Below are 27,805 nucleotides of genomic sequence, written 5' to 3'. Positions count from 1 at the left end.
GAAGATCAAAATTCTAACAATTCGAATTATCAGAGGATCGAATTTCTTAAAGTACGAATTACCCAAAGATAGAATTTCTAAAAGTTCGAATTAAATAATTTTTTATTTTAGAAATACAATCTTTTAGTAAGTCTTTTAATATAACACAGTCACACAAAAAGTAAAATGTGGTTTGGCCGAGACACTACACTAGTCTATTTTCATGTATTTTTTCACGCTGAATCCGAATCCGAAGTCAGAATTATCAGATTGGGTTTTATTTTTGAGATAAACTCAAAAAACTGCTCAGAACGAAAAATAAAATCAAAAAGTTAAAAAATTTTTGAATGTCACTGCGATAGTGTAATTCCATGTTTTTTTGTCGCTGAATCCGAATCCAAAGTCAGAATTGTTAGATTCGCTCAAATTTTTGAGATAATTGCAAAAAAACTGATTTTGAGTATTTTAAGTTTTTTGTTACTTGCGTTTTTTTGCAATAATCTCAAAAATTTGAGCGAATCTAACAATTCTGACTTTGGATTCGGATTCAGCGACAAAAAATACATGGAATTACACTATCGCAGTGACATTCAAAAATTTTTTAACTTTTTGATTTTATTTTTCTTCCTGAGCAGTTTTTTGAGTTTATCTCAAAAATAAAAGCCAATCTGATAATTCTGACTTCGGATTCGGATTCAGCGTGAAAAAATACATGAAAATAGACTAGTGTAGTGTCTCGGCCAAACCACATTTTACTTTTTGTGTGCCTGTGTAATTTTTTAAATTTCTTTTTAAACTCAAATTATTTAATTTCAGTTATAATACAATTTTGATTATTATTATATACCAAATTATGATTATGTATACATAATTTAATCTTAATTCAAAATTTCTTAAAAAAAAATAATTTCTTTTTTTTTGCAATGCAACTTTTAACTTTTAACTTTAAAATATGAAATAATAATTAATTTTTATCAATTAATAATAGGACGAAGATATATCTATAGAAGAAAGGGAAAATCTTCGAGGGCAAATTGACGAAATGAACATTTATCTTCTTACACTGGAGGAGAGATTGGAGCGACATGAAAAATTAATTCCTGAAAGATACAAAAAAATGTTAACCATCATTGAAGAAGACGTGAGATTTTCTGTCTTGCAAAGATTACAAACACCGAAATTTAATAATTAAAAATTATTAATTAAATTATTAATTAAAAATTAATTAAAATTATTAATAAAAATTACAGAATATAATACTTTCTTTTTTTTCTTTATTACTTTAAATTTAAATACAAAATTCTTTATTTTAAAATGTGAATTTTTGTTTTTACAATTTTTTATTGGAATGACCAGGAACCCATTTGTCCGATGCAGCGTCCTGCAAAAAGAAGAAAAAATAATTTTAAAATTAATAAAAAAATAATAATAAACATTTTAATAATTTATAAAAAATGATTTATTATTTTATATGTTTTGTCTAAAAATGAATGAATTATATATATATATTTACCTTCATCATCAAATGTTGCCAGAGTGAATTTACTGAGTTTATTCGTGAAACTTCCAACGTTTGCAACAATAGATCCATTTTGAATTCGATTGAGATTTTCATTATTGGATTCAATTTTTTGATTTTCCTCAATGAATCCTGATATTAAAGTGTCCATCATAATTGCCTGTTGGAAGAATTTTGTTTTTTAATTTAATTTATTTATATATTTGTTCTATATCAGAGTAAAAAATCCCTAAAATATTTAATTTTTGAACTTTTTTCATTTTTTTCAAAAATGCATTTATTATTAATTCAAAGAAATGTCAACAAAACTATCAAAACTGATATTGAAAAAATTTCTATTTTTTTTAATTGAATGTTCAAAATTTTTAATTATCAAAAAAAAAAAAAAATTAATGGGGCGGTTCAAATACTACACAATTAAATTCTACATCGTTAAAACCCTACACGTCAAACTCTACACAGTTAAATTGCACACCGTTAAACCTTATACAATTTATTTTTTAAATTCTACACACTTAATGTGTACAATGTTAAACTCTACACAAATTTATTTTGTAGTGAAAAATTAATTTCTTTAAATTCAACACGGTTAAATACCACAACGTTAAACTCTACATATATTTCTTTTGTAATAAAAAATTAATTTTCTTAAATTTAACACAGTTAAATTCCACATCGTTAAATTCTACACATATTTATTTTGTAATGAAAAATTAATTGCATAAAATTCTACACAGTTAAATTGTTCACCGTTAAACTCTCCATAAATTTATTTTGTATTATAAAATAAAATTTGTTTAACTCTACACAGTTAAGTTGCATATTGTTAAACTCTACAAAAACTAATATTATAATATAAAATTAATTTTAATAAATTCTACACCGTTAAATTGCACACCGCCAAACTCTTCATAAATTGATTTTATAATAGAAAATAAAATTGATTAAATTCTACACAGTTAAATTGCTCACTGTTAAATACTAAAGAATTTATTTTTTAAATTCTGCACAGTTAAATTCCACCTCGTTAAATTCTACACAGATTTATTCTCTAATGAAAAATTAATTGCATAAAATTCTACACAGTTAAATTGTTCACCGTTAAACTGTCCACAAATTTATTTAATAATAGAAAATAAAATTTGTTGAACTCTTCACAGTTAAATTAAACACACTTAAACTCTACACACATTAATCTTATAATATAAAATTAATTTTATTAAATTCTACACAATTAAATTACACACCGTTAAACTCTTCACAAAATTTAATTTAAAAAAAATAAAAATTTATTAAACTGTACCCCGTTAAATTGCACATTGCTAAACTCTAAACGATTTAGTTTTTAAATTCTAAACAATTAAATGCTACAATGTAAAATTCTACACAAATATATTTCGCAATTAAAAATTAATTTCGTTAAATTCTACATAGTTAATTTCCACACTGTTAAACCATGCACAAATTATTTTTTAATTGTACACAATTAAATTGTACAATGTTAAACTCTACGCAAATTTATTTCATAACAAAAAATAAGTTTTGTTTAATTCTGCACAGTTAAATTGCACACCGTTAAACCATATACAATGTATTTTTTAAATTCTATACATTTCAATTGTACAATGTTAAACTCTGCACCAATTTATTCTTTAGTGAAAAATTAATTTTGTTAAATTCTACACAAATTTATTTTGTAAATGAAAAATTAATTTTGTTGAATTCTACACAGATAAATTCCACACCGTTAAACTCTTCACAAAATTTAATTTTAAAAAAATATAAAATTTATTGAACTCTACACAGCTAAATTGCACATTTTTAAACTCTAAACAATTTAGTTTTTAAATTCTACATAATTAAATGCTACAATGTAAAATTCTACACAAATTTATTTCGCAATTAAAAATTAATTTTGTTAAATTCTACATAGTTAATATCCACGCAACGTTAAACATCAGACAAATTATTTCTTAAATTGTACACAATTAAATTGTACAATGTTAAACTCTACGCAAATTTATTTAAAAAAAAAAAAAAATCCGCCATTTCAAGAAAATTGTTACTCGGGGGTTTTTTGGGTCGCTGATTACGAATCTGATATCAGACTTTCAATATTTAAAATGGCGGATCCAATATGGCGGATGATTATTTAAAAATTTGGATGCATTTTCTTGCAACCTGATTATTGGGAGGTTTTCGGGGTTGCTAATTACGAATCTAATGTTAGTTTTTCAAAATTCGAAATGGCGGATTTTTTTTTTTTTTTAAATAAATTTGCGTAGAGTTTAACATTGTACAATTTAATTGTGTACAATTTAAGAAATAATTTGTCTGATGTTTAACGTTGCGTGGATATTAACTATGTAGAATTTAACAAAATTAATTTTTAATTGCGAAATAAATTTGTGTAGAATTTTACATTGTAGCATTTAATTATGTAGAATTTAAAAACTAAATTGTTTAGAGTTTAACAATGTGCAATTTAGCTGTGTAGAGTTCAATAAATTTTATATTTTTTTAAAATTAAATTTTGTGAAGAGTTTAACGGTGTGGAATTTATCTGTGTAGAATTCAACAAAATTAATTTTTCATTTACAAAATAAATTTGTGTAGAATTTAACAAAATTAATTTTTCACTAAAGAATAAATTGGTGCAGAGTTTAACATTGTACAATTGAAATGTATAGAATTTAAAAAATACATTGTATATGGTTTAACGGTGTGCAATTTAACTGTGCAGAATTAAACAAAACTTATTTTTTGTTATGAAATAAATTTGCGTAGAGTTTAACATTGTACAATTTAATTGTGTACAATTAAAAAATAATTTGTGCATGGTTTAACAGTGTGGAAATTAACTATGTAGAATTTAACGAAATTAATTTTTAATTGCGAAATATATTTGTGTAGAATTTTACATTGTAGCATTTAATTGTTTAGAATTTAAAAACTAAATCGTTTAGAGTTTAGCAATGTGCAATTTAACGGGGTACAGTTTAATAAATTTTTATTTTTTTTAAATTAAATTTTGTGAAGAGTTTAACGGTGTGTAATTTAATTGTGTAGAATTTAATAAAATTAATTTTATATTATAAGATTAATGTGTGTAGAGTTTAAGTGTGTTTAATTTAACTGTGAAGAGTTCAACAAATTTTATTTTCTATTATTAAATAAATTTGTGGACAGTTTAACGGTGAACAATTTAACTGTGTAGAATTTTATGCAATTAATTTTTCATTAGAGAATAAATCTGTGTAGAATTTAACGAGGTGGAATTTAACTGTGCAGAATTTAAAAAATAAATTCTTTAGTATTTAACAGTGAGCAATTTAACTGTGTAGAATTTAATCAATTTTATTTTCTATTATAAAATCAATTTATGAAGAGTTTGGCGGTGTGCAATTTAACGGTGTAGAATTTATTAAAATTAATTTTATATTATAATATTAGTTTTTGTAGAGTTTAACAATATGCAACTTAACTGTGTAGAGTTAAACAAATTTTATTTTATAATACAAAATAAATTTATGGAGAGTTTAACGGTGAACAATTTAACTGTGTAGAATTTTATGCAATTAATTTTTCATTACAAAATAAATATGTGTAGAATTTAACGATGTGGAATTTAACTGTGTTAAATTTAAGAAAATTAATTTTTTATTACAAAAGAAATATATGTAGAGTTTAACGTTGTGGTATTTAACCGTGTTGAATTTAAAGAAATTAATTTTTCACTACAAAATAAATTTGTGTAGAGTTTAACATTGTACACATTAAGTGTGTAGAATTTAAAAAATAAATTGTATAAGGTTTAACGGTGTGCAATTTAACTGTGTAGAGTTTGACGTGTAGGGTTTTAACGATGTAGAATTTAATTGTGTAGTATTTGAACCGCCCCAAAATTAATACCTGTTTAGAAAAAACTTGTAGAATTTTATAAACTTGAGTTCCATTTTCCCGAACGGAAAACTGAAGGAAAAGACAAGGCAAACAATCGGAATTTCCCTCATCAGAAGGTTTTGCCATTTCCCAACTTAATTCCGAATACTTCAGTCCGAGTAGAAGGCTCTGAAAATAATAATTTTCAAAATTTTCATTGATATTTGAAAAAAAATGCATTTCCATTTATTAATTTTTAAAACTGTTAAAATATAAAAAACAATAAAATTGAAAATAATAAAATTTTAATCAACATGTTTGAACTAAATTTTTAAAAATTAGAAATATGATTTTCCCATCTATGATCCGTCTATGATGCGCCTCTTAAATATGTTTTATCGACTGAACATAGATTGGAAACTCTCACACAAAAATGTGCATAGAATTCTAATTAATTTTTAATAAAAATATTTCTCTCTCTCTGTGTCTCTCTCTTAAGTGTGACAACTTACACATTGTGCATCGTCGACAATATAAACGCCATTCGTATTAATGGCAATTAAAACCGGAAGATCACGATTTGTAATCCATGATGCTAAACCACGAACTGGACATTCGATTTGACCTTGAAAAAATGCTGCACCATAACTCGGTAAACCCCAACAAAATTCCAAATATTTTCTCATAAGTTTACGTGTATTTGTATTCATTCCCGTGTGATTTGGAATTTTTTTATATTGTTCCAAAAGTCTTGCCTCGGGTGCACCTTTACCACCGACAAGACCCAAACCAAAACCGAGGCCTAATAAAAAATTTGGCGAATTATAATGATGAGGAAGAAATCGTCCTCTGTGCTTTCGAAAAAAGGCCAATGTGTGCGTTTGTGAATTATAAGGTCCCAATTCAATGCGAGCCTGTAATGCTCCTAGGCTCGCGTATCTTGCCTGACCCTCACAAGGACATCTTCCTGAAAAAAAGATGGAAAAATTTTTCTTTAATTTTACATATTTTAAAATATGATCAATTAATTTTAAATGTTCTTCCTTACCGACATTACCCTTTGTGGCGTATGGTGTAACTTATACACCACACTGTAAAGTCGGTAAAGAAGAATTTTTAAATTATCTTTTTCCTTATATTAAATCATAGTTTTACCTTCGAAAACGTTATGTTATGTTTACCAAACGGTAAAGTCGGTAAGTCGGTAAAGAAGACAATTAAAATTAATATGCTTTTTTGTAGTAAATAATGGTTTCATATTTTTCAAAACGCTGTGTTATGTTTACAAAACGCTCAAGTCGGTAAAGAAGAATTTTTAAATTAAGAAACAGTAAAGTCGGTAAGTCGATAAAGAAGAATATTTAATTTAATTTACTTTTTACATTTATTAAATCATTGTTTTACCTTCCGAGACATTAGTTTATATTATTTTTACCTAACGGTAAAGTCGGTAAAGAAGAATGTTTACATTAGTTGACTTTTTTATATTAAATTATGGTTTTACCCTCCAAAATGTTATGTTTACAAAACCGCAAAGTCGGTAAGTCGGTAAAGAAATTTTTTTTAATTAATTGGCTTTTTTCTTATATTAAATCGTGGTTTTACCTTCAGAAACATTATGTTATGTTATGTTTACGAAACGGTAAAGTCAGTAAAGAAGCAAATTTATATTAATTGGCTTTTTTCCTTATATTAAATCGTGATTTTACTTTCAAAAACTTTATACTATGTTATGTTTACGAAACGGTAAAGTCGGTAAAAAAGAAATTTTAAATTAATTTACTTTTTTAAATTAAATCTTGGTTTTGTATTTTTTTAAACGTTATGTTTACGAAACACTTAAGTCGGTCAGATGGTAAAGAAGAATTTTTAAATTAGGAAACGGTAAAGTCGATAAGTCGATAAAGAAGAATATTTAAATTAATTTGCTTTTTTCTTATTTTAAATCATTGTACTGCCTTAAAAAACTTTATGTTATGTTTTGTTTACGAAAAGTTAAAGTTAGTAAGTCGGTAAAGAAGAATTTTTAAATTAATTGGTTTTTTCTTATATTAAATCGCGGTTTTACCTTCAGAAACATTATGTTATATTATGTTTACGAAACGGTAAAGTCAGTAAGATGGTAAAGAAGAATTTTTAAATTAAGAAACGGTAAAGTCGGTATGTCGATAAAGAAGAAAAATTTAAATTAATTTGCTTTTTTAAATATTAAATTATAATTTTACCTTCTAAAACGTTATGTCTGGCTTCGGCGTAAAGCAATTCGAGAATTTTTGGCTCTTTTATTTGTTCCTCGTCGTGTCTTGTTAAAAAAACATTCCTTCGAAAATAAAGTACAGGCTCCTCGTCTTCTTTTCCACTTTGAGATCCGTGCTTAGCAACTAATTTTCGCCATTTTCCCGCTAATTCCAAAGGCCTACAAAATTTAATTAAAATAGTAATATAATAATTTATAAAATAATAATAATAATAAAACTGATAAAATAAAGAAAACTACATTTTTTTTTAACCAAAGCACAAAAAATAACTTTTTCTTGAACAAAAAAAGAAAATATTTTAAAATATAAAATAAACAAATTTTCATTCTAACTGACCTATGGGAAGGTTTCAATTGAACCTCCAATTGTGAGGAACAGAGCCAAAGTGCAAAAACCGGTTGTCCAGCAATTGGTGGCGATCTCATTAATCCCAACTCGCTATCCGATTGAATGATATTAATAATTTGTTGAGATGTGGCATTTTTTTCAACATCCATTGTCAATACAACATCTGACATTAAATAAACTGCGACACAAACTGTCGATGATCGAGTTTTAGATCCAGATAAAGTATTTGCTAAAGAAGAAGAAGAAGAAGAAAATATTTTTTTAATTTCAAACAAAAATCAATATAATTTATAAATATTTTAAATATAGAAAATTAATTTTGTTATTTATTTATTATTTTTTTTTCTTTTGAAGAAACTCACGTGGTGAGGGATCATTTTGATAACGACGAACAACTCGTCTTGTTCTCGAATCTTCTTGTGATTCCATTTTTTGAAAATTCTCAATTTTCCAATATATTTGATTATGTTAAGTGAAGAAGAACTCATCGAATAATGAATTTTTCTCATTTGCACTTGATGATTTCATGGTAAATTTCTTTGAAGACTATATAACATGTGAGCCGAAGGGGATGATTATTGATTTTTTATAGTTCGCTTGTTGACAGGCGAACTGCGCTTTCAAAGAGCCGCGATTTTTCAATTTTTTTTTTATATTTATTATAAAATTATTTTTTTTAACAATAAATAATCATCATTTAATAAATTTAATACTTTTAAACTTTGAAAAACATTTCAAAAAAAAAAAAAATATATAAAATTTTGACAATTCTTTTTCTCATTTTTACCAAAGTTGTATAATTGTGTTTCCAAATTTCGGAATAAGTTTCATTAAAATTCCAAATTCGAAAATTCAATTCACGAAGCTGAAGTACACAACGTTTATCAACGAAATTTTTTTTAAACTTGTATATTGATTCAAACATTGTATACAAATACAAAAAATTTATGATGAGAAAAAAGATGCGCCAGGAAATTTCGTACAAGATAGTAATTTGAAAAAAATTTATTTTTAAGGTACCAGGGGCCAACGAATACCTATTAAATATTAATTATAAAAACACAGGCCTCGAATCAACTTAAAGACACAAAAAAGTCGTTTTATTCGATTTATATTCCAAAAAAAGTGGATTTGTTTTTTATTTTAACAAAAATATTTTACAGATTTTTAAATAAAAATTTTTTTTTAATAATCCTTTTCGAAGGGTTAAAGTTGAAATTTTTAGAAATAATTAAATTTCAAAAGATATTGCTAATTTTCAAACAATTATTAAATTTTACAGAACTAAAAATAATTTATCAAATTTTTGGAAAAAATTTTTTAAATTTAATTGAGATTTTTGAAATTAATTGAAACATTAAGTGTTTTGTAATTAAAATTTTAGATGATTTCACTAAAAATTTATTAGAAAATGAGGACAAAATACAATAATTTGAAAATCATTTTTAATTAAAAAATGGTTTCAGATAGTTGAATTTTCAAAGAATATTATTAAAATAGTTAAAAATAATTGAATTTCCTTAGAGTTATAATTGAAATTATTCAATTTCAAAAATTTTAGAAATAATTAAATTTTAGATGCTTTTAAATTCAAATTATTGAAAATTCAATTAATTTTGAATTCAAATTTTTGAGAATAATGAAATTTTATTTGATTTTAAATTTTGAAAATAATTGAATTTCAGTTCATTTTGAATTGAAAATTTTGGGAAATAATTGAATTTGAATTGAAATTTTGGATAATAATTTAATTGAAGTTCATTTTTGATTGAAAATTTAAATAATTAATTTTGAATAGAAATTTTAGAAAATAATTGAATTTTATTTCATTTTAAATTGAAAACTTCGTAAATAATTAAATTTTAAATTGAAAATTTTGGATAATTATTGGATTTTTAATTGATTTTGAATTAAAATTTCCGGTAATAATTGAATTTTAGTTTATTTTGAATTGAAATTTTTAAAAAATAATTTAATTTTATTGTGATATATTTTTTAAAAATTATAAACAATTGTTAAATTTCATAAAAATTTTAATTGAAAAATAATTTTGATATAATTGAATTTGTGATGTATTTCATTAAAATTATTAAAAATAATTAATTTAGTGAAGAATCATTTTAGTTCAAAATTTGTTAAATAATTGAATTGAAGAAGATCTGAAGAAGATCTACATTTTATATTAAAAAAATGTATTTCATGTACATTTTTTTTCAAATGTAAAAAAAAATGTCGCATTTTATTAAAATAAGTCGATAAAAGTCGTATTTTTGAAAAAAGTCGGAAAAAGTCGTATAATCCGAGGCCTGTAAACATATAATTTTCATTATTATCATTTAATTTTTTTGTTGAATCAACAAAATTTTGGTTGTTCCAATTAAACTTTAGTTAGGACAACAAAAATCGTTTTTTTCTAATTTTGGTTGTGTCAAACAAATTTTGGTTGAGACAATTAAAATTTTGTTAATTTAACAAAACAATTTTGTTTGCTTAAATACCAACCAAACGTTTGGTTGTCAATACCAAACCCTTTTTTCAGTGCTATTTTTCACAAATTACGTAATTTTCTTCCTTTAAAAGGTAATATTTGCGGGTTTTTTTTTTAAGTTGTTATTTACGTTCCCAGGCTTAATTTCATGCAGCAGAAAAAAATTTAGATAAGCTTTAAACGCATGAAACTGACTTGTCCCATTTACCCCAAAATTTAGAAAATTTCATAAAATCAAAAATTCAAGTGAATTTCTGTTATGGGAGTCATAAGGAATAAGAAAAAAATTTGGTATGATTTTTAAGTTTCTTACACTGATTATTTATTTGTATTAAATATAATTATTATTTAAATTAGTTTTTTCTTTAAAAAAAAAAGAACTAAAAACTGTTGTGAAAAATGTATTTTTATTTAAAGCAATTAATAACATATCGAGAATATTTTTACAATATTTTACAAGACAGAATTATCATGGAATTAAAAAAAAAAGAAAAAAAAATCGTAACCTTAATTTTTATACTCAAAGTATAAATCTTATATTTCTATAAAGTCACTAACTATTCTTTTATTATTAAACATAATAATTAATATTAAGTTAAATTATTATAGTGAGAAAAAAAAGAAGTAATAGTAAATATATAGGAATAGATCTTAATCGATAGCGCAATTTAAACTAAATACATTTAATTAAATTAGATCGGCGACATTCATTGGCATTTCATCAATTTGCGTTGAATAATATTGTTCAATATCACGCAAAATTCTTATGTCATCAGTTTTAACGAAATTTATCGAGACACCTTTCCTGCCAAATCGTCCTGAACGACCAATTCGATGAATGTATAATTCACGATTATTTGGAAGATCGTAATTAATAACAAGAGAAACTTGTTGTACGTCTATTCCTCGTGCCCAAACATCAGTAGTGATCAACACTCGGCTGTAATTTAAAAAAAAATGTAATTCATAAAATTATTTTATTTTATTCGTAATGTATCAGAGTTGTCACAAAATTTTCATTATAATTTCTCTGTTTTTTCATTTTTTTTTTTCATTTTCATTGTATAATGAACAATTCAAATTCTTAAAAAAAAATTCAATTACATATTTTCAAAAGTTTTTATGAAATTTGAATTAAATATAATTATTTTAATTGAATATTTTCGAAAATTCAATTATTTCCAAAAAATACAAATAATTTGTACCAATAAAGTTTTTCATACTTTTAAATATTTTTCATATATTCAATTGAAATTTTTTAAAAATTTAATCATTAATAAAAAATTGGACTGCTTAATTTAAAGAATTTAATTCATTAAAACAAATTTAACAAAAATTTTTCGAAATTTCAATTATTTGAAAAAATTTTTAATTTAAAATTCTCTAAAACTCAATTATTGTTAGAAATTTGAAAAAAAATCTTCAGTAATACAAATTTTACAAAATCAATTTCAAATCATCTAAAATTCAATTAATTCTAAAAATCCTAATAGAAACTATTTATTAAATTTTAATATTTCAACATTTTTTTTTAAATTTGAGGCAATAATTAAATTCTACAGAATTTTTAATTAAAAAAAAGTTTTTAATAATTGCTTTTTTGAAAAACTTGATGGAAATTTTTATTAATTATTAAATTTGTAGAGTAAGGATTTTCCCTTCCGGAATGTTTAATAAAAAGTTGAGAAAAATTCGATCCTTGGAAGGAATGAAATAACATAAAAGTTGTATGTTATTAATATTGTTTATTGTTACAAAACAAGAAACGACGTTTCGATGACTTGGTTCGTCATCATCTTCAGGTTAAGTTTACAAAAAATTAATTGAACCGTTACATCTTAGCGTTAAAATTTTATTTTGCCCAGACTATGCTGGCACGTCAGGTTTATAGATCTAAGATGTAACGGTTCAATTAATTTTTTGTAAACTTAACCTGAAGATGATGACGAACCAAGTCATCGAAACGTCGTTTCTTGTTTTGTAACAATAAACAATATTAATAACATACAACTTTTATGTTATTTCATTCCTTCCAAGGATCGAATTTTTCTCAACTTTTTATTAATTATTAAATTATTATTAAGCTTAGATTTTTGTAAATAATTGAATTTCATGTGATTTTTAAATTGAAATTTTCGGTAATTTTATTTGTCGATATTGTTCCTTTTTTATTTAGAAATTTCCAAAAATCATTGAAATTTTAAACATATTTAATTGAAAAATATTTACAGACTATTGAATTTTTGAAGAATTTTATCTAAATTATTGAAAATAATTAATTAAGCAAAAAATTTTAGTTAAAAATTTGTTAAGTTAACAAATTTTGGAAGAGCTGCATTGTATACTAAAAAAAAAGTTGTATTTTATTTGAAAATTTTATTAAAAAAATGTAATAAAATTAAAAAAGTCGCATCTGATTAAAATTAGTCGAAAAAAGTCACATTTTTGAAAAAAGTTGGAAAAATCTTATATTAAGATTTAAATTTAAAAAAGTACTTTTTTGAAATTGGAAATAAATTAAATTACTTTTAATTTAATTTTTAAAAAATTTTTTAATTATTTTTTTCTATTTTTATTTCTATTTATTTAAATATGATACGTTTAATGATAGAGTAGAATTTTTTTTTATTATTGAAATGTTAATTAAATATTAATTAATTAATTAATTACCTTTGTCCAGATCGAAATTCCTTCATGATATTGTCTCTCTCTTTTTGCGGCATATCACCGTGCATCGAGCAAACAGTGAAATTTGCTTCTCGCATTTTTTCCGTGAGCCAATCAACCTTACGTTTAGTATTGCAGAAAATTACTGCCTGTGTTATGGTCAATGTATCATAAAGATCGCAAAGTGTGTCAAATTTCCATTCCTCACGTTCAACGGCGACGAAAAACTGTTTAATTCCTTCAAGAGTCAATTCATCACTGAAAATTTTTTAAAAATTCAAAATATAATTTAAAACAAAATCACTTAAATTTTCTCCAACGATGTTTTTTAAGGCTATTTTTCCCTTTCAAATCATGCACTGAGATTCAAAATCATGTTTCATACGATTTTTATTGTTTTCTAGCTTAAATAAAGAAACACGTATTTTTTTGTTTGGTGAAAAAAACTTTTTTTAAAAATAAAAATCGTATGAAACATGATTTTGAATTTCAAAATATTTTCACTGCATGATTTGAAATGGAAATAGCCCTAAGTATTTAAAAAAAAAAACTTTCATTTAATTTAAATTACAAAAAGCAACTTATTTTTTTTTTGAATTTAACGAAATTTTCTTTTTTTAATTTAATTTTCTTTTAATTAAAATTTTGTATTTCAGATTTTATAATCGATTAGAATATATAGAAATAAATAAATTGTTTTCAGTGGAAACACAAATCAAGGATATAATTACCGTTTAACGAGAATCCTAATAGGATCAGTCATGAATTTTGAAGTCATTTCTAAAATTTCATGGGGCAAAGTTGCAGAAACAAGAACAACTTGTGTCGCTGGTGGTAAATATCGATAGACGTCATAGATTTGTTCCTTAAATCCTTTGTTTAACATTTCGTCGGACTCGTCAAGAACGAGCATTTTAATTGCCCGTGTTCTTAGTACACGTCTTTTAATCATATCTGAAAAAGACAATAGAATACAATTTAATTTCATTTGAAATCAAATTTTTGATACATGATCAATAAAATAAAAAATTAATTCTTAAACATCAAATTAATTTTATAAATTCTTTCAATAATTAAGAATAATTATTAGAATAAAATTTCAAACTTAAATTCAGTAAAACATTTCCATTTTTCAAAAAAAAAAAATTTTAGAATTATTCTAAAATTTAAATTGAAGAAACAATTTTTGGAGATGAAATCAAAATATTTCAATTTTAAACAGATTTATTAAGAATTCTCAAAACAATTTGCAGAATATTGTTCAGACAAATATTTAAATAGTCTAATTTAAAAATAATATTTCAAAAATCTTAAATATTTATTTAATCAAATAAGTAAAATTATCTTTAAATATTTAATCAAATTATTGAAAAAAATTTCAAATATTCAATTAAATAATAGAAACTATTTTTAATAATTCAATTAAATTATTATTAAAATTATATTTAATTATTCATTTCGATAATTGAAATGATCTCCAACTTATTATTATCATTAATTGTTATTATTTTATTGTTAAAATAAAGAATTTTTTCTTTTTTAAATAAATTAAAATTAAAAAGAGACAAAAAATAGAAATTCTGTTTTTTTTAATAAATAAAAGAAAAACTGAACAATAACATAATAAGAATTTTGAATGAAAAAAAAGAATTCGATTTTTTTTTCTCGAAAAATATTAAACTTACCAAAAACTCTTCCGGGTGTTCCGGAAACGACATGTTGTCCATAGTCGAGTCTTCGGATATCCTCGCCAAGATTAGTTCCACCAATGCAAACGTGACATTGAACGCTCATAAAATTACCCAAAGCGAGAACGACTTTTTGAATTTGTGTCGCGAGTTCTCGAGTTGGTGACAATACGAGAACTTGTGTTTCACGAACTTGAATATCGAGCGACTGTAAAATTCCAATTGAAAATGTCGCTGTTTTTCCTGTACCCGATTGTGCCTGAGCAATTACATCTCTACCCTTCATTATTGGCTTTATTGCTCTTTGTTGAATTGCCGAAGGTTTCTCGAAACCTGTAAAACAACAATTGAGGCATTTTTTTTAAAAAAAGAAGAAAAAAAATTTCTATAAAATAATTTATTTTTAAGGGACGCATTAATAATCCCCACACTAAAATTTTTGGGGCGAATGAATTTCCCATAAAAATCATTAATTAGAATTTTTAAAGAATTTTATTAGAAATAATTATTTTTTAGACGAATTTTTAATTTTCGAATTAAAATTTGATAGATTTTCAATTTATATGAATTTTTACGTAACAAAATTTTTATACCGAATTTTTGTTTGGTAGAATTTTTATTTTACAGTCATTTCATTTACATGACTTTTCATTTAAAAGAATTTCAATTTAAGCCAATTTTAATTTAACAAAATTCTCATTCAATCGACTTTTATGTGATTCGTATTTTTTAATGACAGAAATTTCATTTCACAGAATTTTAATTTGTCCAAAATTACAAATGGCCGAACAAACAATTGACAAAAAGATTTCGGCATAATTTTAAAAATTTACCAATAACGATTTTCTTAATAATTTCTAATTGGTCAATTTTGAAAAATTACGTCGAAATCATTCTGTCGATTGTTTGTTTGGCTGTTTGTAATTTTCGGACAAAATGAAAATTCGTAATTTTAAAATTTCTATCAAAAGACAATTCATATATTTATATAAATAAATTCATAAAATTTCTATTAAATAAAAATTCTTTTAAATGCGAATTCAGTTAAATCAAAATTCTGTTAAGTGAATATTCTGCTAAATAAAAATTAGATTAAAGAACAATTATGTTAATTAAAAATTATGTATTATGTAAATTTTGCAAAATATAAATTCTGTAAAATAGAAATTATATTAAATGAAAATTCAATCAACTAGAATATTTGTTTTAGAAAAATTCAACTAAATAAAATTTCCTTTATAAAATTCGGTAACATAAAAATTCGAGCTCATTAATCTAATTTAAAAAAAATCAATTTTTTTAAATATAAGGTGAGAATAAACAAAAACATTTGGATAAATAATTTTTATCAATTAACTTATTTTTTACTTTCTTTATATTTACTTATTTACGTATTTTATTGTTTTACAATAATAATAACAATAATTTTTTTTTATTTGTCTTATAAAAGAGAAAAATAATAAATTGTTACTTTTTATTTATTTATTTTTTTTTTTGTTATTGTGCGATTCCAAGTGAGATTTTGACTTTTTCGGAGTAGGTTAACCGATTGCAATGAAACTTTGGAATTTTGTTATATATAGTAAGACTAATCTTTAACGTAAATTTCAGCCTAAAATATTTGTTAGTTTACGAGATTTGCAATAATAACAAAAAATTTAAAACTGCTATATCTTCCGTTCTAATAAACGGATTGAGGTCTACTTTTTTTTAAAATGTCAAGGAAAATGAGAGGAATAAATCTCTTTCAGAACATTTTTTTATAATTTTACAACTAAAAAAATTATTAAATAATAATTGAATAACTTTCGCGCGACTAACTAAAATTCAATCACTTAAACGCTAAAATGATCTTACCTGTGTTTTCTTTAATGTTCTAAAGGATTTTTATTGTAAATGTAAGTTTAACTTAAGAAATTTTATTAATTTATTAGTATAAACAATTGAGATTTCTGCTAGTTGACGTGCAGACGACATTGCGCACGCAGCATTCTCACATAGCCAACTGACGTGATTCGTGGACTAAATTGGCTATGTGAGAATGCTGCGTGCGCAATGTCGTCTGCACGTCAACTAGCAGAAATCTCAATTGTTTATACTAATAAATTAATAAAATTTCTTAAGTTAAACTTACATTTACAATAAAAATCCTTTAGAACATTAAAGAAAACACAGGTAAGATCATTTTAGCGTTTAAGTGATTGAATTTTAGTTAGTCGCGCGAAAGTTATTCAATTATTATTTAATAATTTTTTTAGTTGTAAAATTATAAAAAAATGTTCTGAAAGAGATTTATTCCTCTCATTTTCCTTGACATTTTAAAAAAAAGTAGACCTCAATCCGTTTATTAGAACGGAAGATATAGCAGTTTTAAATTTTTTGTTATTATTGCAAATCTCGTAAACTAACAAATATTTTAGGCTGAAATTTACGTTAAAGATTAGTCTTACTATATATAACAAAATTCCAAAGTTTCATTGCAATCGGTTAACCTACTCCGAAAAAGTCAAAATCTCACTTGGAATCGCACTATTACAATTATTTCTTATTTATTTTTTTAAATTGTAATTTTTTAACAATATTTTTTTTTTTTAGAAAATATTTTACCTTGAAAAACGAATCTATTGATGTATATAAAATACATATTTTAATAGAAATTTGTAAAAAATAATCGCTATTTTTGGTTTTTGAAAATATTTTAATTTTTGATTTTTTTCTATAAATTTGAAAATTTTCCATTATTTAATAGATTAATTTAATTAAATATATTTCACCAGAAATTTTTATATTTAATGGCAATATATTACTTTTAAGAAATTCAAATTTTTATCTGTCATAACTTTTTAAATCAAAATAATTTGAGACAAATTGAATGATTTATAATAAAATAAATTATTTTGTATTAAATAATTTTTAAAATAATTGTTTCTCTATGAGGAAGCAAAATTGTTCATAATATAAAGATAATCATTTTATTTATTTAATATTTATGTATTTTATTATTTTTGTATTTATAATTTTGTTTTTGTATGGTATTTAATATTTTATAAATATTTTTAAGACTCCCTAAAGAGGAGGTTATTCCGATTTCGAAACGTTCGAGTAAATTAAAATTAATATTTGTCCCAAAAAATTTAATAAATAATAATAATAATAATAATAATAATAATAATAAATAAAAATTCAAAATAACTAGCGCCATTTGAAAACAAAAAATAAATTTTCAAAATTTTACTCCAAAACGTTTTGATAAATGTGAGGTTATGTTACAAATATATGACAAAATATAGTTCGGAATAATTGTAGGTATACTCCAAAAAAAAAATTATTTCCAATGTAAAACTGCATGTTTTAAAACAAGTAACTAGCAAATTATTGAAAAAATATTCCTCTATTTAAAAGAAACGAAAAAATAATACCATAAGCATAAATTCCTCGTAGAAGTTCATCACGTAGACCCATGTTGTCAAAAGTTGGTACAACCTCAACATCTTCGGATGTCTCGAATTCAACGTTTGAAAGATCCTCAGTGGGAAGTCGCCGACCTTTTGTTTCTGACATTTTTGCTTAAATTTTTGTCAAAATATGAAAAATAGAAATAACCGATTAACTTTTATATTTTTTTTTCACGCTAAAGCAAAATCGGAGACGCCACACACCACTACTCAAGTTGCGATAACAGTCGACAATAAACGAGTCACACAATCGTCAATTGTCGACAATTACCGATAATATCCGAATACGAACGATGAAATTGGAGCAAAAATGTGCTTTCTGTTCGGAGTTGTTCGGGGGGACTTCTTTCAAAACAAACCAAAACTCTAGTTTTTATGGTTATGTTTAAATTATAATATTTATTATTGTAATTGTTAATTAGTGAAATTAAATAATATTTTGCGAAAAAATGATATCAGGAATACTCTCCTCCCTTTCCAGGTGAATGACTCTTTTTTAAAAATATAAATTAACCTTTATTTTATTTTAAATAAATTAATTTTGTGACATAACCTATAGAAAGTTTGTTAAAAATTTATTCCATTTTATTATATTTACTAAAAAATAATAACAATCTATTTTAATATTAATGAATAAAAAAGTAAATTATATTTATCAGCTAATTTTCTATTTTATGAAAGATATTAAAACTAATGACAAATCCCTTTTTTCGAGTGCATTTATCACAAGGAAAATTGGGATCAAAATTCGAAATTTAAGATAAATAAAAAAAAAAAAAATTAATAAAAAGCATAATTATCAATTTTTAGATTATCCATTGGCAATGTACAAGGAACCGGAAGAACTTTCACTACAAATACAATTCCTCTTTATTTCAATGCAACACAAATTCTTTGGTAAATTTAACATTTTTCCCATTTTATTTTTTTTATAAATAATAGAATTAATTATTAATTATAAAAATAATTACAATTAATTTTAGTTACATTATTTTAAATACGAAATAAATATTTTTTTCTATTTTTAAACTTGTTTATTTATTTTTAACTTTAAATAAGAAATATTTTCTTTAGATTAGGGAAATTATTTCATATTTTTATTTTTATTCCCTATTATTAAAAAAATCTTTTAATGTTATAAAATTTTTTGAAAAATTTAAATAATTTTGAAAAGAAAATATTTTCAGATTTTTTTTCAGCAGTACTTTTCAATTATTTTTTTTTTTACTATAATTTTAAGTAAATTTAGAAAACATAATTTGCAGAAATTTTCAGAATTCAGGGTGTCTAACAGTCAGAAAAAAGTCAGGGAATTTCTTTAATTTTCGGGAATTTTTTATGAATAAATTAAAGTAACTATTAGTTTCAAAAATTTTTTACTTTTTTCCCAAAAGCAAATGCAAATTAAAAAATTGTCCTTCACACTCAATTATTAAGCATGTGATATATCTTATATTCATTAAGTAAATAATTTTTTATTACTATTTATTGAATCTAATAAATGATTTTTTAAACTTGGATAACAATTAATTAATTTTTTTTCAGTGAAATATTTGGTTTTTTAATATAAATAAAAATTATTTGATGCAATTTTATTTTATCGGTTCAACTTTAAATGAAGTAAATTATTCATTAATAAAAAAATAATATTAATAAAAATAAAAAAATATAAAAATATAATATAATAATAATATAAAAATTTTTACGGCGTCGAATATTAAATTATCGAATTTCTAATTAGCAAAATTGTATAAAGTGGATTTTATATTATACAAAATTTTCAATTTACATTTAACTAAAATTCGATTTAAAAGAATTTCTATTTAGCAGAACTCTTATAAAGCATTTTTTCTAATACTTTTAAAAAATTTTAAATTAATATAATTTCAATTTAACGAAATTTATGTCTATAAAAATTGACAAAAAAAGAACTAAGTAGAATTTTTCTTAAATGAGAATCCTGTTAAATAAGAATTAATTGGAATTAAAATTTTCTTTAATAAAAACTTTGTTAATTAAGAATTTTGTTAAATAGAAATTCTGTTCATTGTGGATTTATTCAATGACAATTCTGTTAAGTAAATATTTTGATAAATCGAAATTTACTAAAATAACAATTTTGTTAAAAAACAATTTTCTTAATGCAATTTTTCTTGACGTAAATTCCGTTGAATTGAAATTGTATTAATTTGAAATTCGATGTACTAGAAAATCTGCTTTATATAATTTTACAAAATAAAAATTTGATAATTTAAGATTCGACGCCGTAAAAATTCATTTAAATTAAATGTTGAGAATATTTATACTTTCCCAATTAGTTTATTTATTTCACTTAAATATTTTATTTTTTACGAAAAATTATTTACTTGGTTTAAATACATATGAAATTAGTGGATAATAGACAGGTAAATGATTTAATTGTATCAAAATAAATTTTATTTAATCAAAATAAAATTTTTTTAGTGTAATTTAGGTCAGGAAAAGTCAGGGAATTCTTTTCCTAGCTGTTGTTAGACACCCTGGAATTATATATTTGATATTTCTTTATTTCTTTTTAATACGTATCAAGAATTCAAAAGTAATATTTTTTCGAAAATTTAATTTCCGTATTTTTTTATATTTTCTGCCTAGAAATGTTCTTTATTGTGAAAATTATGATATTTCAGTGCAGAACCTTTAAAAAAGAAAAGAAGAATTGATCCTGCTGTTCTAAAGCGGAGATTTGAGAGAAAGACAAGAAAAATGCAAAAAGAAATTCGCAGATTAGAAAGAGCTAAAAAAACTTTAAAACCAATAATGGAACTGGAGGTACCAAAAGAGATTTATATGGAAAAGAAGTAAGATTATTAAATATATTTTTTATTTTTATTTGATTAACATTTTTTTTATTTTTGTGTACTCTACGTAAAAGGATTCCACGTTTTTTTTATCAAGCTGTTTGAGTTATGAATTATTTAAAATACTCATAAAATTTTTATTAAACCGATTTTCTATATTATAGAATTTTTATATAACCGAAAATTCACTTCACAAAATTTTTATTTGTTCGAATTTTCAATTTGTCAGAATTTTTATTTCCTCTAAATTTCATTTAAAATAAAAGCCATTTTAATGATTTTTTATCAGGTACAGTTTTATTGCATAGAATTTTCTTTTACTTAGATGATTTTTCATTTGTTCAAATTATTATTTAATAGAATTTCCATATAACCGATTTTTCATACTACAGAATTTATACTTAACCGAAAAATCATTTAACAGAATTTCTAATTGATAGGAATTTTCATTTGTCCGAAATTTCAAATGTCCAAACAAACAATCGACAAAAAAATTTCAGCGCGATTTTTAAAATTAACCAATCAAAAATTATTATCTATAAAATTCTGATTGGTTGCTTTTAAAAATCGCGCCGAAACTTTTTGCCGATTGTTCGTACAGTTCGCAATTTCGAACAAATGACAATTTTATCCATTCGAAATTCAGTTAAATTATTTTTCGGTTAAGTATAAATTATGTAGCATGAAAAATCGGTTATATGAAAATTCTATCAAATAATAATTCAAACAAATGAAAATTCATCTAAAAATTCTACCCAATAAAAATTAATTAATTAAAAATCTGCAATATAGAAAATCGGTTTAATAAAAATTTTACAAAATAATAATTCGAACAAATAAAATTCAGCTCATTGAAAATTGTATCTATTGAAAATCTCTATTAAATGAAAATTCTAAAAATTAATTTTTAAAACATTTTCATGCGTCAAAATTTAGTTTAATTAAATTAAAAAAAAATTTTGTTACTCAATTTAGTTTGAGGATAAGAAAATTACCGAAAATGTCGGAGGAAGTTGCAGCTGAGAGAATTGAAATAAGAGACAAGTGGGCTCATTATAAACTGTTGGAGTATATGAAAGATATGAAAACTTTGGAAAGTATTCGAAATTCTCAAGAGAAAGCACTAAAGGCTCTTCGAGAGGAATCTGAAGAACTATATCAAGAAGCAATACAAGTAATAAAAATAAAATTCTTGTTTGATAATTTAAATTAATTTAAACTTAAAAATTTTAATTTTTACCAAATTTTAATTTAATGCAATTTGAATTGATTTTTTAAAAATTTAAAATGAAATCTTATTAATTTTTTTTTGCCTCTTCTTTTTGAAAAGCGATTTTTTCTAAATTTTCTCCACTTTACAGTTGGATCTTTCTTATTTACCGTATGAAGTATCAGGTCCAACTATCACGCCACCCATCGAAAATTATAAATCACCAGATGGAGATCATTTTGATATTACGAAAAAATATGAAGGAGAATAATATAAAAAATATATATGTTAATAAATTTTTAGCTCGCAGAATAAATTTTGTTTCTTTTTATCTTTCTTCTTTTTGTTGAAATGTACAAAAAAAATTATTTTGTAATCGTATTCAGATTTTCATTTTTCTTTTTATTTCAGTAGAAAAAAAATGATTACATATATGTATTTTTATTTTCTTATACAAAAATATGGTACACACAAATACATACACATTCATACATATTCGACACAATAGAAAAATTGATTCAAGGAATAAATAAACGAAATATTTATTATATATCTATTAAAAAAAGATTAAACTTGCAAACATTGAAATAAAACGTTAAATTCATGAAAAACACTGTAAAAAGTTTTTATACAAATAAAACTTAAGTGTTTTTCATGAATGTTTATATATATATTATATAGTGAATGATTCGTTTGACGGGGGAAAAAAATTGATAATTGTTTTGCGAGAAAATGTCAAAAACATGGTTAAAGAATAGTTTGGATTTTTACATTTTCATTGTTCTCCCATTTTTATATTTACATAGTTTATTGGGAAAAATCTCATCTTTCTAATAAAAATACAAAAAAAAATTAACGGGAGAAAAGGGGATGCAGCGTGCAATAACAACACCAACGCTCGGGCTGTGGGTCCCAACCGCAATATCTACTTCGACTTGCGCAGTAGAAATTAGATCGGGCCAATAAGGAGGCTATTCTTATTGTATCAACCTAACCTCAATTATTGTGTGATTTTCATTGCTTTTAGCGGTTTTACTTTTATGTTTTTTTGCATGAAGTAGTATAAGGAGCACTCACTCCATAGGCAGTTTTTGAAAATTCTTCCCCAGCCTTTCCAGATTTAATAGAAGCATTTACATATCCCCGATACAAACAACCCTAGCGGAAAAGCGAGGAATTACAGGTCATGTGGTACATTGTTATATAAGTGTTTGTGTATAACTGTCAGTTGGCGTTTTTTTTTAAATGTGTTTGATGCGAGTTAATTTTGTGTAATTATGTGTGTAACTTTTTTCTTTCTTTACACTTTTTCTAAAATTATTATGTATCACTTTACACTGTTTACTATATGAGAACAGCTGTCACGAGGCGCAGCCATATTTTGAAAACTTCTAAGTACTCCGCTTTTCCGCTAGAGACGTCATAATCGGAGATATGTAATTTCGGATTTATTCTCATGCAGGGAGCCTATAAGCTTAACAAGCAGTGAGTGCTCCTTATATCATGGTTTTTTGAAAATAAATAGTGAATAAAGGTGGAAGATCTGATCATGATGAATGGACAAAGTTAGATTTCGTTTTGCAGAGGCAAAATGGAAAAGTTGTTGCATTTTGTAACGTTTGCAAATGTGGTTTACAAAATACAGCTGCAGTAAGGTTAAAAAGACACAGAAAAAATTGTCTCCTTCGAGAAAACAATCCAGGTGATGATACTTCAAAACGTTTAGTGAACTCTGACATTAGTCAAAATTCAATAATGAGCATTCAAATGAATAAAAATACAGTTAATGAAGACGCTTTTAAAAAATAATCATTCTTTTAGCATCCAAACGGACGAAAGCTCGTTGAAGGATCCAATAATAATTCTGTTAGCTTTAAAATGGACCAAAATGCTTCTAAAGAAATTATTTGTAATCAATTCATCCTTTTTAGAGGCACCTGTTTATTGAACTTGATTGTGTAGGTATTCGCATACTGGCAGCGAGTGAGGAGATAACTCTACTTCTCTCCTATTGCCACTCTCTATTAAAAATGGAACGTGAGGATTGAAATTCCGTCTTCAGACGGCTTCTTTTCCAATTTTGTGTGACGATTTTAATGCTCATCATGAGTGCTCTTCGCTCTAATACAAGAGATCGCGACTTACTCCAGTCTACTTTGGACTCAGACTTTGTTTCCAGATTTATGATCAATTTGTTGCTTCTTTCGTGGATGCGATTCAGTCTGCTGGGGACTTTCTACCTTCCAGTAAATCATCAAGATCCAGAGTCCAACCGTTGTGGTAAAATCCAGAGTGCGACTAAGCTATTTGAAAAAGGAGAGTAGCCAACAGAGTCTTTTGGCCTAGTCAAACGCCGGCCTTGGATAGGGAGGCAAGGCGAGGTGACCAGGAGGTCAAATGGCTTCTTAGCGCCAAGAAGAGGGATTATTTTCAAGACATGTGTAATAAGATGACTCCCTCTATGGGTGTAGAAAAGGTGTGATCTCTGGTTAAATCACTTTATCTCCAGAACCATAGAAATAAGCCAGTCTCAGATGACTGGCTCGATTGTTGATAATCGACTAAAAAAGGAACTTGTCTGTGTGGCAGTTCCGCTTTTTCTCATTCCGAGGGTGATTTGTTTGACGAAGAGGACCCATAGTAGGTGTTTTTTGAGATTAATTCGAGCGCGGCAGATGAACACAGGGAGATACCTTGCATGTTGTTGAGTACCTCTTCCTAGTTCAGTGCTCTGAATGTCAACGTGAAGAAATTGAAGCAAGCGCGGGTAAACTGCGGGAGTAATTATGACATTTGATACGGCTCCTTAAACAGAGTTGACAAAGTTTTAAGAGCGACAGTAAGTGAGTGGCTTCATCTGCCACACGATGTTCCCAAGGCATTTTTCCATTCATCGGTTTAAGATGGTGGATTAGGCATCCCTTCAATGAGATGGATGGGTCCCTTGCTGCGGAAGAGGCGTCTGGAGGGATTACGCGCGGAAGAACTTGGCGCAGCTAACTCGTTTCTCGAAAACGAGATATCAATCTGCGAACGCCGATTGGTGGATCAGGGTAATCGACTTGGTTCACTTGATGATGTCATAAAACTCTGGGCTGGAAAACTCTATTCTTCGGTGGATAGAGGCGGCCTCAGAGATTCGACCAGAACAGCGGGTCAGCATTATTGGGTGAGTGACGGCACGAAATTCTTGACTGGCAGAGACTTTATTAGGTCCTGCCGGTTAAGAATAAGTGCTTTACCGACCAGGTCTAGGACCTCTCGAGGGCGAGTTAGAGATAGGGGTTGGAGAGCAGGGTGCTTTGATCCGGTCACACTAGATCGGGCACCGGAAACCCTTAATCATGTCCTTCAGGTGTGCCACCGAACGCATGCAGCGCGTATTAGTCGGCACGATGCTGTGGTCTCTTATGTTGCAAAACAACTACGCGAGAAAAGGTGTAATGTTCATCTAGAGCCTCGCATTAAGACCAGGGAGGGCCTTAGAAAGCCTGACCTTATCGCGACGAGAGATCTGTCTGCGGTAGTAGTTGATGCACAAGTTGTTGGTGAGCAATCCGATTTGGGGACCGCTCACTACAACAAGGTCCGCTATTACCAAGGTAATGCGGAGATCGCAGCATTCGTGTCCGGCGAGTACGGTATTCCTGTGGACCAAATCTCTTTTACATCGGCCACCCTCAATTGGAAAGGGGTTTGGTCCCCCAACTCCGCCAATGATCTGAGAGGTTGGGCGTTTGTCCAAAAAGATTTTAAGATCGTTTCCTCCAGGGTGTTAATTGGCGGGCTGGCCGCATTTAATATCTTTAATGCTAGCGTGGTAACCAGGAGAGATTGAATGGGAATCGGGTAGAGTGAGATTCAAGTTAGTTTTGGTGACGCCTGCCATACAGGCGCAATATTTTTTTTATTATTTTTGTTTTGTATGGCCCCCAGGGACCAGCCTTACCAAATAGGTTTGAGTTGGCGTATAAAGCAATAAAAAAAATTATGACTCTCTCTCTTAACGCAGACGCGGTGTCGTGCATGGGTGTATGAGCGCGGGTTCACGATTTTACAAGGGCAGGGATGGTCTTCTGACAAGATCTATCTACGACGTAGGGTCATTCAGGGAGATTCGCTATCATCGCCGATCTTCAATCTGCTGACCCATAGGCTGTTGGAATGTATCCCAGCCGAGGTCTGTGTGACAATCGGAGAAAAGACCATCAATGCATCTGCCTCTGTGAATGATATGAACCGGATTTTTGCCCTCTGTTGTAATTTGATCTCGAAGCTATACCATCAGGCTTCCTTGGGGAACGTGCTTGTCCGAGCCTTAAATAAGGTAGACAAGGCAGGAATGACTTAGAGCAGAACAAGATCTGGCTCAGATTAATTCTTTCCTCGAGGCTGAGATATCAACTTGTGAAAGAAGATTGATTGATCAGGGTTCTCGTCTGGACTCTCTCAACGATGTTAAAAGGCTATGGACCGGAAAACTCCATTCTTCTGTAGATGGATGTGGCCTCAGGGACTCAACAAGAACACCTGGTCAACATCGTTGGGTGAGCGATGATACAAAGTTCTTGAATGGCAGAGATTACTTAAGATCCTGCCGGTTGAGAATTAGTGCCCTACCGACCAGATCGAGAACCGCTCGAGGAAGGATGAGGGTGAAAGGTTGCGAAGCAGGGTGAGCAGTCGGATTTAAAGTCTGCTCACGACAATAAAGTCCGGTATTACGGTGGTAATCTGGAGATCACGGCATTTATATCCAACGAGTACGGGATTCCGGGGTCTAACGTCTCCTTCACATCCGCCACCCTGTATTGGAAGGGAGTTTGGTCTTCCTGGTCTGCAAATGACCTTAGGGGGTGGGGATTCGTCCAGATAGACTTTAAGACCGTCTCATCCAGGGTTTTAATAGGGGGACTGGCGGCTTTTAACATCTTTTTCGTCAGCACGGCAACAAGATATGCCACGCGCACCAAAGTGGGATAGTGGAGCAAGACCATCGGAAGTTCCTTGGGTGCCGCCTGCCAGAATCAGGCGTAATATTTTTTATTAGGGACCGGCCTCATGCTTCTCTTCATTCTTATTATTTTTATCGAGTATGAGACCGGCGTTTTAATTAAAAAACAATTATGACTTTCTCCCTTAACGCAGACGCGGTGATGTGCAGGCGGTGTCGTTTTAGACCAGATACCACGGCACATGTTCTGGGCTATTGCTTTTTCAACAAGTCCTATCGAATTGCGAGACATAATGAGATCCTTGATCTCGTAATAAATAAGATCTTAAAGTGTGGGATTGCCATCAAGGTGATGAAAGAACCTGAGGTGGACATCAACGGGGTCCTTTTGAAGCCGGACTTAGTCTTGGTAGAGGAGGATGCTGTTGTTGTAATCGATGTAAAGATTAGATATGATCAAGAGCAGTCCCTCTTTGAACCAAAAAGAGAAAAAGAGCCAAAATACCAACCTGTCGCTGAT

General features: G+C 26.5%; 4 protein-coding genes across 5 annotated transcripts in view; 2 read left to right on the top strand and 2 right to left on the bottom strand.

Annotated features, from left to right (window-relative positions):
• LOC127285014 (dynein regulatory complex subunit 7) overlaps positions 1–1,236 on the top strand; it is a 282,666-nt gene extending 281,430 nt beyond the window's left edge. For both annotated transcript variants that reach the window (XM_051310775.1, XM_051310774.1), the window contains one exon: positions 968–1,236. In XM_051310775.1, the coding sequence (XP_051166732.1) occupies positions 968–1,171 (204 nt within the window). In that variant the 3' untranslated portion in view covers positions 1,172–1,236. The remainder of the gene's footprint in view (positions 1–967) is intronic.
• On the bottom strand, positions 1,234–8,570 carry LOC127285016 (FERM domain-containing protein 8). The gene is made up of 7 exons (XM_051310777.1): positions 8,349–8,570; positions 7,975–8,215; positions 7,606–7,796; positions 5,893–6,347; positions 5,411–5,569; positions 1,493–1,658; positions 1,234–1,360 (listed from the first exon to the last, which is right to left on the bottom strand). The coding sequence occupies exons 1-7, from the start codon at positions 8,413–8,415 to the stop codon at positions 1,320–1,322; spliced, it is 1,320 nt and encodes a 439-aa protein (XP_051166734.1). The 5' UTR covers positions 8,416–8,570; the 3' UTR covers positions 1,234–1,319.
• A 2,292-nt stretch (positions 8,571–10,862) lies between these two features.
• LOC127285011 (eukaryotic initiation factor 4A-III) lies at positions 10,863–18,523 on the bottom strand. Its single transcript, XM_051310771.1, has 5 exons — positions 18,249–18,523; positions 14,827–15,162; positions 13,873–14,095; positions 13,145–13,399; positions 10,863–11,414 (listed from the first exon to the last, which is right to left on the bottom strand). The coding sequence occupies exons 1-5, from the start codon at positions 18,388–18,390 to the stop codon at positions 11,162–11,164; spliced, it is 1,209 nt and encodes a 402-aa protein (XP_051166728.1). The 5' UTR covers positions 18,391–18,523; the 3' UTR covers positions 10,863–11,161.
• Positions 18,524–18,594: 71 nt separating this feature from the next.
• LOC127285012 (39S ribosomal protein L40, mitochondrial) lies at positions 18,595–22,662 on the top strand. The gene is made up of 5 exons (XM_051310772.1): positions 18,595–18,765; positions 19,095–19,181; positions 20,951–21,121; positions 22,097–22,295; positions 22,483–22,662. The coding sequence occupies exons 1-5, from the start codon at positions 18,734–18,736 to the stop codon at positions 22,600–22,602; spliced, it is 609 nt and encodes a 202-aa protein (XP_051166729.1). The 5' UTR covers positions 18,595–18,733; the 3' UTR covers positions 22,603–22,662.
• Positions 22,663–27,805: the final 5,143 nt, after the last annotated feature.

Source organism: Leptopilina boulardi, unplaced genomic scaffold (genome assembly GCF_019393585.1).
Source record: "Leptopilina boulardi isolate dan_hultmark-lab unplaced genomic scaffold, ZJU_Lbou_2.1 LbouV2_327, whole genome shotgun sequence".
Taxonomy (NCBI): domain Eukaryota; kingdom Metazoa; phylum Arthropoda; class Insecta; order Hymenoptera; family Figitidae; genus Leptopilina; species Leptopilina boulardi.
The sequence above is the reverse complement of the archived record's forward strand: the minus strand, read 5'-3'. Positions and strand labels throughout refer to the sequence as shown.